Source organism: Podarcis cretensis, assembly GCF_951804945.1.
Source record: "Podarcis cretensis genome assembly, chromosome: 9".
NCBI classification, from domain to species: domain Eukaryota; kingdom Metazoa; phylum Chordata; class Lepidosauria; order Squamata; family Lacertidae; genus Podarcis; species Podarcis cretensis.
The window spans coordinates 10,691,227-10,703,182 of record NC_137178.1 but is presented as its reverse complement, the minus strand read 5'-3'; the positions used below and the strand labels follow the sequence as shown (position 1 = coordinate 10,703,182).

The window sequence follows — 11,956 nt, the reverse complement described above, 5'->3', positions numbered from 1 at the left end:
ACTAATCCACTGCCAAGTCAATGGAGTAAAACCTACAGTTGGTATAATCTTGAGTTAACTAAGAAGAATGAAAATACTGACCCAGGCTTGCCTGCTACCTGTTACTTCAGATGGATCAGAGCCTGCCATTTACTCAAACCAACATGTTGACGTTCTTGGGTAGTTTAAAAATAAATCTAATATGCCAAGCATGCCAGACATTCAGAGATACATATATAGCATACGGAACACTCTCCCTGCTGTCTTCTAGGTGTGTTTTAACATGGCTGTTACCTTTTTTAGAAAACTGGAATATTCCCGCTCTTGAGTCTAAGAATAGGTTAAGACCTTCCTAAAACTGAGCTAGTGTTTTGTACTAGATTATAAAAAAACAAGCTATTATATGCCCAGCCCCTAGATCTAATTAATTAATTAATTGTTGTACTAGAAAAGACAATCTGTTAATGTGCTCTAAGCACTCTCTCCCTAAACAGCTAGCCAGAAGCCCCAGCTAACTTCAGATGGGTACAGATTCAAAACAGGTTTGAGCTGGACTGCTGCAGCCTTACACAAGATTCACCTCCCTGTATCTGTCTGTTATAATAAACACCAGTTTCAGCTGTAATGGGAATGAACGAGGCCTAAAAGAGGCGTATTTGCAAAACCATGGCATCTTACATATACGCCATTTAGCATGGTCAGACAGGTCTTGATTTTAATTGAAAAAAGGTGATCTAAAGGCTTAAGTACCACTTAGTTGGCTTCGAAATGTAGTTATTTGGAAGGTCAGTTCTCTGTTTTGAGAGCAAACTCACATGAACTCTGCTATAGCACCGTTACACTGCAAACCTTCTGGTTAAAGAATGACCATGTAGTGAGGCAGTAGCTTTCTTTCAAGTGGTAGTGCAGGTTTTTGACCTCCCTGCTGCCTGTTGTGGCTCTGTGGAATAATAGAATTGTGGAATCATAGAATCATAGAGTTGGAAGAGACCACAAGGGCCATCGAGTCCAACCCCCTGCCAAGCAGGAAACACCATCAGAGCACTCCTGACATATGGTTGTCAAGCCTCTGCTTAAAGACCTCCAAAGAAGGAGACTCCACCACACTCCTTGGCAGCAAATTCCACTGTCGAACAGCTCTTACTGTCAGGAAGTTCTTCCTAGTGTTTAGGTGGAATCTTCTTTCTTGTAGTTTGGAGCCATTGCTCCGTGTCCGCTTCTCTGGAGCAGCAGAAAACAACCTTTCTCCCTCCTCTATGTGACACCCTTTTATATATTTGAACATGGCTATCGTATCACCCCTTAACCTCCTCTTCTCCAGGCTAAACATGCCCAGCTCCCTCAGCCGTTCCTCATAAGGCATCGTTTCCAGGCCTTTGACCATTTTGGTTGCCCTCCTCTGGACACGTTCCAGTTTGTCAGTGTCCTTCTTGAACTGTGGTGCCCAGAACTGGACACAGTACTCCAGGTGAGGTCTGACCAGAGCAGAATACAGTGGCACTATTACTTCCCTTGATCTAGATGCTATACTCCTATTGATGCAGCCCAGAATTGCATTGGCTTTTTTAGCTGCCGCGTCACACTGTTGGCTCATGTCAAGTTTGTGGTCAACCAAGACTCCTAGATCCTTTTCACATGTACTGCTCTCAAGCCAGGTGTCACCCATCTTGTATTTGTGCCTCTCAATTTTTTTGCCCAAGTGCAATACTTTACATTTCTCTCTGTTAAAATCCATCTTGTTTGTTTTGGCCCAGTTCTCTAATCTGTCAAGGTCGTTTTGAAGTGTGATCCTGTCCTCTGGGGTGTTAGCCACCCCTCCCAGTTTGGTGTCATCTGCAAATTTGATCAGGATGCCCTTGAGTCCATCATCCAAGTCGTTGATAAAGATGTTGAATAAGACCGGGCCCAAGACAGAACCCTGTGGCACCCCACTAGTCACTCTTCTCCAGGATGAAGAGGAACCATTGATGAGCACCCTTTGGGTTCAGTCAGTCAGCCAGTTACAAATCCACTGAGTGGTAGCATAGTCAAGTCCGCATTTTACCAGCTTCTTTACAAGAATATCATGGGGCACCTTGTCAAATGCCTTGCTGAAATCAAGGTGGAGTTGGAAGGGACCCCAAGAGTCATCTATTCCAACCCCCTAAAATGCAGGAATCTCAACTGTACAGCATCCATGACAGATGGCCATCCAACCTCTGCTTAAAAACCTCCAAGGAAGGAGTACACAACCTCCCGAAGGAGTCCTTTCCACTGCTGACCCAGACCCCAGACAACCTCTGCATGAGCCTGCAGACCACCCAGTACTAAAGTCCAATATGCACGTATGCTGTGTGAAATGAGATGTACTGCTTAGTATCTCTGGACTCTGAAACAGGTTCCAGGTGGATTTTCCTTTATCAACTTGGACCAGCAGCACAGAAGCTATCTGCTAAACACAGCTTTGCAAATTGAGATTATGCGCCCAACTCCTGTCCATGCAAGAATAAACTCCACAGAAACAGACACTGAGCTATTCTAGTGAAGGGTAAGTGGCTTTCAGATGCGAACATCTGAATCAGCTAAATAATGCAGATAATCCTCTCAGACAGGCCTCCAACATGCCTTTAAACCCATTTGCAAAACTTAAAAGCCCTTGTTAAGACTGCTTTAACCTTTGTAATGTGTCAGTCAACCAAAAAACTCTGAACACCAGCAGAAATATTTGCATTCAAGGAAGCCCCTTCTGTCTTAGTATATCAAGAGCGTGGCAAGCTTCAGCTCAAGTATGTATGAAAGTCTTGATATACCGTACTTAAAAGCTGGTGGTGGTGGTACTATATTATAAAACAAAGAGTATTTTATGTTTTTCTGTTGAATGCTGAGAGCAAAGGAACTAGATGGGGGATTCAGAAATCACACCACAGCAAGTGCCGAGTGACAGGACTAGGGCCACAGTAGGTTTAAGAACATAAGAGTCCTTCTGGATCAAGTCAAAGGCCTGTTAGGCCAGCATGTTGTTTGCATGGTGGCCAAGCAGATGCCTAGGGGAGACTCGGCGGTTTGAATCCCCACAACGGGGTGAGCTCCCGTTGCTCGGTCCCTGCTCCTGCTAATCTAGCAGTTCAAAAGCACAAAGTGCAAGTAGATAAATAGGTTCTGCTCCGGCGGGAAGGTAAATGGCGTTGCCATGCGCTGCTCTGGTTCGCCAGAAGCGGCTTAGTCATGCTGGCCACATGACCCAGAAGCTGTACGCCAGCTCCCTCGGCCAATAATGCGAGATGAGCACTGCAACCCCAGAGTCGTCCGTAACTGGACCTAATGGTCAGGGGTCCCTTTACCTTTACTTGTTCCATGCCAAGGTCCCAACAATCAGCTTGCCTTCCCACAACTGCTATTACATTATTAAAAGCCATACCTACAATTGCATGAACACCATTTTGTCGTCTTTGGCACAAAACCTCATATTAATGGTAATCCCACTGACTTTGGGACTTCTTCACAGTTGGATACCATGGCCAGGTCCTTCCAATGATACTGCAATGTTTACCATTTGGCCAGAGCATGTTTGTTGCTGTTTTCTTGCACCCTCTCTGCAGTTCCTTGAGGAGAGAACAACCAGCTCTGAGGCACCTTTAAAGATTAATGAGTTCATTAAGTATGGCAGAAGCTTTTGTGGAAGCCCAAAGCAAATTCCCATGGTTCCCTCCCCAGATAGACTTGCCAAGTTAAGTGTGGTGCCAAAAGCATTTGCGGTATAATACTGTACTTTAAGATGGTCTGTGGTCAATGCTAATAATATCCCCTGGTTCATTTTGAGCTCTTCAGGAAAAGTATAGAGGCATCTTATTGAACAACTTTCATCTTCACTTCTTTGCAGCCAAACAAGAGGGCTGGCCTTATCCGATACCAGTACCTAGCCATTTGGAGGGTTAAAAAAAAAAACCCTATTAACATTTTGTGCCTCTTATCTCAGCTGCCTTAATTCCAAATAGGAATGCACAGATAAGCCAAAGTCCATCCCATTTCACTCTTCCTGGCATTCAATCATAGGCCCACTCAGTCCTACTTTGTATAGATCTTTTTCAAAGAATGCATGAAGTTTACATTTTAAGTTGTATGCATTCCCCGCCCCCAACAGTTTTTCCATAGAATATGTTTTGTATTTTAACTGTGAAATACTGTATGTATTTTTATATGCATTTGTGCACCCAAACTGCACCGCAAAATCAAGATAATTGCATAATCCAATTGGGAGTTTCTTTCTGATCCACAAGCAAGTTCTGACCCACTGAATTGCGTCTGCTGCAAAAAGTGCACTGAATGAACTCTTCTATCCCTAATTTGAAGTCCATCAATGTAATATTGAGGTAAGGATCAGATTTTGTGCAGAAACGAACACTGAAACATTAAAAAAATCCTGTATCTTCAGGCCAGGGGCTGAGTGGATCCTTCTCTCCCACACCTCATGGGCCATGTTTGACAGATGGGAAGGGCTGCTCAACCTTGCAATGATGTCAGCTGAGCTGCTTTCCTTTGCCCACCCATTCTGAAATCAACCCATGTGGACAAAGCCACAGTGCTCTGAAATGGCTATCATCTGACTAGCAACGCTTTGCATGCTGCAAACCCCCTTTCAGCCCAGCCACACCTTTACCTGCCCGACATTTGACATCATATCTAATAGCAGGTGTGTGTTCATGGTTGGCCAAAAGAAACTCATGGGCCAAACAGGGCAGCCTCATTAGGCCCTGCAAACCAGCAGTTCCCCATCGCTGATCTACACCAAGTAACAGTTCAACCGCCCTTCATTGTTTCCTTCTTAAGAGAGGGCTACACTTCAAGTCTTTCAACAGCCCCCTGTCAAAGACCCACCACTGGTTAGACAGAAACCATTACCTTCCATTGGAAAGATCCACAAACTCTGGATATGTAGTCGCAGATATTCCTGCTGTGCAAAGCAGCAATTTTGAAATCCTATCAGGGGAGAAAAAGCCAGGGAAACTAGAATCTTCACTATGGTCAACATCCTTCTGTAAATGTTAACTCGTCCCAAACATGTGCTGAGGATCTCAAATGGGAGGAACCAGCCCATCGCCATTTCTCTGTTTCTCACAAAAGTACATTGTGAGAACAGTGGCAACAAAGAATTTCTGTCGAATCATGAGGGCAACCTGGGAAGGGCAAAGGAGCTTCTGTTTAATTCCTACTGACTAGAAGGCAGAGACAACTTCTGCTTTAGGTCTGAAGATATAAAGGACGGTCACCAGTCTAAAAATAATCTTTATTGTTTCCTTTTGCAGTCATGATAAGTTAAGAACATTTTAACAGACAGTTACAGTGTAGTTTAACTGCACCTTCTCCTGCTCTGTCAGTCCAGTGTCCACACTCAATGCTCCTATCTCCTCAAACAGTACAATCTCAAGTTTAGGTATTAAAGCTTTTTTATGCAGGGAGCTGTTTTGAAACACCACCCGCTAGACAGCTCTAACATGTCTGCACTAGGAAGGCTTTGGTCTGATTCAGTTTGAAGAGTTTTCTTTATATCTTAAAAGCCTAAGCTAGCAGCAGAGACACTTTAATCTAAGGCAATTCTGGCAAAACATGCAGCACAGAGATATACTAAGGTAGGCAAAAACAGGAAAACTCCCTATAGTGAAATGGAATAAAAACAGAACCCCTGTGCTAGGCCAGATTCAGTGAAATCCCCACCACTTATGGGCCACTCGATCCTCATGTTCAGTCATCAGGGTTCGATTGTCACATTCTTCCCACCGCCTGACTTTCCCATTCTCTACCACTATGAACTTCCACTCAACTCTGGTATCAACTGGTAAGACGACAGAGTCCGACCAGAACCCATCCTTGTCACACCTGAGTGGTACATAGTGGTGCCACTGGCCTAGACACTCATGGTCACCTGTGATGGCAATCAGCTGGGCTTCCGAGTGAGTGATGTAATGTACCCGAAAAGTCACATGGACAGTTTGAGGCATTGGAGACACAGCAGCAACCCTCTTGGCTTGCTCTGGGTCCTTGTTGCTTGCATCGTCCACGCTGCTCTTCCTCGTAGCCTCTCCCCACGCAGAATGCTCAGGGACGATTTCCCATTCCTCATGGTCCACAGAGTGATGGCACCTCTGTTCCGTGAATCTCTCCTCATGCTTGTCACTAGGGGCACCTGCTTCTGCTGAAGTACTCGCCTCATGAACTTCAGCTTCTGGGCTCTGTTGAGCAGCTGTCGTGGGGTAACCGAATGCTTCGTTCCTGAGATATTCCTTGTAGTTCATTAAGGGGGTTGTAGGCTCCTCGGCCGGGTGCTCTCTTTCAGGAAACTCTCCAGGAACATCAGGGGAACTATGTTCTCTTGGAGGACCCAGCTGGTTCCCCACTGGCTCCCGGGGGCTGGACACATTGATTGGCTTTGTTTCAGGTATGGCAGGCTCATAGCTTCTCTGAAGGGATTCTAAACAGAAAAAAATGTTAATTAGCTAGGAAGAACACAATTTCTAGGTCCCTATCTGTGTCTCAGTTCATGTACTGTAGCAAGTTGGGCTTCTTTTACATGGGATGGTATTTGCTATTTCTACCAACACCAGTCCCAAGTTCATTCATTTCAGTAGGTTTACTCGGAGTAGAATTTTGCTGAATGCCACTCAAAGGAATTTAACCCCTCACAAATTGTGCTCTCCCCTGCAATCTAACACTAGCACACCAACATTATTTTTGTCCCCAACAGCAACTGGTGAACATCAGATTTCTACTAATTCCCACCTTCCACCACTATGTGAGATCATCCTCATCAAGTTCCTCCTGCCTTTCCCAACTGCAGCACCTTCAGCCACACCTGTCTGTGGAATCCTTGTAAGTGTGCGTTTTTTTAAAAAAAAATGCTTTCATTGCACTTACAGGAGTGCTGAAAGGTTTTTTTTTTCCAAACTACAAGGATAAAGCAAATTTAACTGCACATGAGTGAGCAAGCCACAACCATTACCCTGATCTGGCTGAAGCTTTACAAGTGAAACACTATACAAAACTAAAAATATATAAGCAAGAAAACTGGCAGAGACAACCAACCCTGGGGAAGGGCTCTAATGCACCACATACTGGACCGCATCCAACTATCTGCTGCTAGATGCCAGATTGTACTTGAAGCCAGTTGGCAGATAAGCAACTATAGTCATGGCAGAAAATGACTTGGCCACGCAATGGCAGAATTTTGCCCAGATTTGGCTCCCCACAAATGTATCACTAAATCCCACCCCTTCTTTTTTCTGTCCTGGTTGGACAGAAGCTGGACACAGCAGTATCAACTCAAATGAAAATGGCATGAAGCCATCATTATTTTTCCTAAACAGTAATATACTGACACTCATTTGCCTTTCTTTTCTCACAGAAGTTTATTTTTAAACTAATGGTCAGCAAATGTTTCCCCAGCCATAACGTTGCATTTTATTGCTTCGGACTCTGCTAGGTTTTACAAGATTCTTGTTCTGCTCTGACGTGAATATGCTTAATGACAAACATGCTATTCCCACACGGGAACTAAAAATAGCCGATGGCTTGATTTACATTAGCGTTGCCCATAAGTGTCCATCAGGCTAGTGCGCAGCCTAGGTTCTTAGGAGAAGATTCCCATGGGACAGCCAGAACTAAGAGGCAAGAGCTCTGTCTGATGGAAGTGCAGCAATGCAAAAGGTCACAACTGCCAATATACTTCTCCTGCCTGCCTTTCCATAGCAGCTGAAGCCATGCTGAAAAGTTGCTTAGTAGGCTAGCAAGAAGCCAAGAGTTTCCAGCTCACTCCTTCAGGCTATGTGCTCTGATCGTATCTCCTCCTTTTCTATTACTGAGAACAAGCAGAAACAGAAGCATAGAGAGCAGGTTGCAGGGAGATTAACAGCTTTAAAAGCTGATTCATACATGAACGTGAATCACTTCTATTCCCATTAGATGATTACTTTCACTTCCGTTTTCATTTAACGTGGTCAAATGAAACCTGTTTGCAACCACAACACTTCCACACGTCAAAACAAAATAAAAAAATTCCTTCCAGTAGACCTTAAAGACCAACTAAGGAACTTTTTTATTTTGTTTTGACTATGGCAGACCAACACGGCTACCTATCTGTAACTTCCACACGTGTAAATCTTTGGTACAACAACAACAATAATAATAATAATTTATTATTTGTACCCTGCCCATCTGGCTGGGTTTCCCCAGCCACTCTGGGCGGCTTCCAACAAAAGATTAAAAATACATTAAAATTAGCAAGCAAGCAAAATGCATAAGCAACAGCAGGAGATCAGAGTTGGTTTTTGCAGTAGCTCACATACGAAAGGCTGTAGCTCAGTGGTACAGCACCTGCTTTGCCCTAAGGTTGTCCGTGGTTCAACCCTTGCCACCTCAAGGTGGGGCTGAACATGTCCCCCGTCTGAAATCCTAGGCAATCGGTGTTGACAGTGCCAAGTTGGATGGGTTAATGGTTTAGGCTCAGTATAAGGCACCTTCCTGTGTTTCTCTGAGCTCAGGAGAGCTGAAAAGACTGAAGGGTCCATTTCCTCCAGGAGGAGGAGAAGAGGGGAACACTGCACACAGGTCACCAAGTCTGAGACAGTGGGTCAGACTCAATCAGGACCAAGCACCAGCTATAAGACTCTCTACTTCCTGCACATATAGCAGCAGGAGGAGGCAAGGAAAGGCAAAACATGGAACAGGCTTTTCAGATAGGCGCCTCAAGCAATTAAAGGAAGCAGGCGCTCCCTATTCCCTCATTACTTCAGATCAGGAACCATAAGGCATGTTATGGGAGGAAAATCAGGAATAATTACTGCGCACCACTCCATCCTGGGTAGAAGTGGCATCTCCTGAATTTGCATGCAGGGCACAACAGCCCTGCAACGCAGGCTTCCCTAAGGAGGCGCGAGATTTGCACCAGGATAATGGGTGCTGTAGCCTAAAACATCTGGAGGACCGCAGGATGGTTTGTGGAGGGGGGGGAGGCTTCTCCAAGGTGTAGAATCACAGAATTGAAGAGCTGGAAGAGACCCTAAGGATCATCTAGTCCAACCCCCTGCAGGAATCTCAACCAGATCATACATGACAGAGGACCATCCAACCTCTGCTTTGAAACCTTGGAGGAAAAAGAGTCCACAGCCTTTCTGTTCCGCTGCCGAACATCCCTTACATAGTTGCATGTGTTATTTTATTTTTAAGCAATCTAGCACACCGGGGTGCGGGTATAAATTTGCAATATACCAATTTAATGAAAAAATAAAATAATAAAATAAAGCAGAGGGGTTGAACCCCCTTCAACTCACCCACCCCACAACACATACTTTGCGGGAGTGGATGGAGAAAAAGGAGTAGGTTGACCTAGAAGCTCTCCAATGCACGAAGGGCAGATTTAATTTGGTGGTGTGTTTTTTCTAACCCAACTAGCGCGCCCTTCTCAAGACCACCGGAGACACGTGAAGAAGGGAAAGTGGGGGGGGGGCGGCGGCGTGGAAAACGCACGATGCACGCAATCCCTTGCGGGGAGAAGAGAGAAAACCCCAGGGTCTTTTTTGGGGGGGGTGTCACACCCCCTCCAAGACATGGGGTTCAGTGAGGAGAACCCCACAAAAACCCCCTCAGGGACGAAACGAGGCAGGAAAGGAAGAAGTTAGGAGAGGAGGGGAGCCAGGAAAAGTTGGGGAACCAACTTATAGCAACGCAGTCCGAGGGGCGGGGTAGAAAGAATAAAAGTTATGATTGTCAGTATTATTATTATTATTATTATGGAGTTTCCCCTCAGGGAAGGAGGGAACCAGGCGCCGTACCTCGGTTTCCGCGCTGAGGGGACCCCCGGGCCGCTTCCTCCTCCTCCTTCCCCTTGCCGTCTCCGCGGCCGTACCACAGCCAGGCGAGCAGCGCCGCCACCAGCGCCACCAGCAAGGCCGGCCACAGACCCGCCACGGGCTCTCCTCCGCCGCCGTCGCCGAGCGGGTGAGGCGCCGGGCGCAGAGGCGTCGCCGGGGCGTCGCCGCCGCCCTCCTCGCCCGCCGCAGCCATGGCCGGAGAGCGGGGAGAGAGTGGCCGGGGAGACGTGAGGCGAGGCCTGGAGGGGTCTCCCTCCCGAGGCGGGAGCCTTATATGGGCCCGGAGCCCGGCCCAGGGAGGAGCCTGCCGAGGCCCAGGACGGGCCTTCGGGGTGGAGCCGCCGCCCGCCGCCGCCGCACCTGCTCGTTCCCCTCATTCTCCTCCTCCTCCTCCTCCTCCTCCTCGTGTCAAGTGGAGCAGCGGCGAAGCGGAGTCACTCCGGATTAGCTTCGGCTCCAGCTCCGAGGTAGCCGTTCATTCCGCGCCTGCACTCGCTGACTCTCCCTCCTCCTGGGAGAAACGCAGCGGGGTTTTACGGCTAACACCGTAAAAAGTATAATAACTTGATTTATTTTGATTTGAATGTTTTTTTTTAATAATTTTTTATTAGTTTTCCAATTTTTAAAAAACAGAACAAGAACAACATACAAACAAACACATAAATTCATAATTTCTTAACCTTATTTCCATAAGCCTCTTTTCTCGGACTTCCCCATACCTTCCCCTTTTTGCATCCTTTTTGTTTTTAACAATTATTCAACAACCCTTTTAACCAATTAAATTTAAATTCATTCTCCTTTTCAATTTCACCCTAAATCAAACAAAATTTACCGCTGTAATTCTACGTCTTCCTCTCCCTTAGCATTTTAGCACTCCTCAATTTTATAGTAGCTCTTAAGATATATTTTAAACTTCTTCCAGTCTTCTTCCACTGTCTCTTTCTCTTGGTCGCGGATTCTGCCGGTCATTTCTGCCAATCCCATAAAGTCAATCACTTTCGCTCTTGTGTCTTCCAATATTTTGCTAGAAGAATCCTTGCTGCCGTAGTAGCGTACAAAAAAAAGTTTTTATCCTTCCTCGGCACCAATTGGCCGACCATACCCAAGAGAAATGCCTCTGTTTTTTTATGAAAGGTGCATTTAAGTACTTTCTTAATCTCATTATAAATCATTTCCCAGAAGGCCTTAATCTATTTTGATTTGAATGTTTTGCCCCCATCTCTATGCTGCTGTTTATTCATTTAGTCGATTTCACAAAATTTATACACCTCTTGATCGGAGAAAGGGGAAGCACCGAGCGGGAAAACCGGCTCCTGTTTTCTAAAATCACTGAGATAATGTAACAGCGCTTTTTAAATGTTATTGAATATTTTTCGTAGAATTGTAGACTTGGAAGGGATCCCGAGGGTCGTCTAGTCCAACCCCCTACAAGGCGAGAATCTCGCCTAAATCATAAAAGATGAATGGCCATTCAACTTTTGCTTAAAAACCTCCGAGGAAGGAGGGTCTGCCATCTTCTGATGGAGTCCATTCCATGTCAAACAGCTCTTACTATCAGAAAGTTATTCCTGATATAGAGTTGGAGTCTTCTATCTTCTAACTTGAAGCCACTGGTTCTGGTCCTATCCTCCAGAAGAGGAGAAAACAAGTATGGCTCTTTCCTCCATGTGACAGCCCTTAAGGTGTTCTCATATCTCCTCTCAGTCTCCTCTTTTCCAGGCTAAACATATCCAACTCCCTCACACAGGTGAAGGTCCTGTGTGAGTGTCTGGAGGCGGTTGGAGGATGGATGGCGGCTAACAGATTGAGGTTGAATCCTGACAAGACAGAAGTACTGTTTTTGGGGGACAGGAGGCGGGCAGGTGTGGAGGATTCCCTGGTCCTGAATGGGGTAACTGTGCCCCTGAAGGACCAGGTGCGCAGCCTGGGAGTCATTCTGGACTCACAGCTGTCCATGGAGGCACAGGTCAAATCTGTGTCCAGGGCAGCTGTTTACCAGCTCCATCTGGTACGTAGGCTGAGACCCTATCTGCCTGCGGACTGTCTCGCCAGAGTGGTGCATGCTCTGGTTATCTCCTGCTTGGACTACTGCAATGCACTCTACGTGGGGCTACCTTTGAAGGTGACTCGGAAACTAT

The 11,956-nt window shown here is 46.0% G+C and overlaps 1 protein-coding gene and 1 long non-coding RNA gene across 2 annotated transcripts in view; one reads left to right on the top strand and one right to left on the bottom strand.

Annotated features, from left to right (window-relative positions):
- Positions 1–5,223: 5,223 nt before the first annotated feature.
- Positions 5,224–10,026, bottom strand: STBD1 (starch binding domain 1). The gene is made up of 2 exons (XM_079991079.1): positions 9,780–10,026; positions 5,224–6,424 (listed from the first exon to the last, which is right to left on the bottom strand). Exons 1-2 carry the CDS (start codon positions 10,009–10,011, stop codon positions 5,655–5,657), a joined length of 1,002 nt encoding a protein of 333 aa, XP_079847205.1. The 5' UTR covers positions 10,012–10,026; the 3' UTR covers positions 5,224–5,654.
- A 30-nt stretch (positions 10,027–10,056) lies between these two features.
- The window catches only part of LOC307224451, a 48,269-nt gene continuing 46,369 nt past the window's right edge, over positions 10,057–11,956 (top strand). Inside the window, exon 1 of the long non-coding RNA XR_013842535.1 lies at positions 10,057–10,285. This is a non-coding gene — a long non-coding RNA (uncharacterized lncRNA). The remainder of the gene's footprint in view (positions 10,286–11,956) is intronic.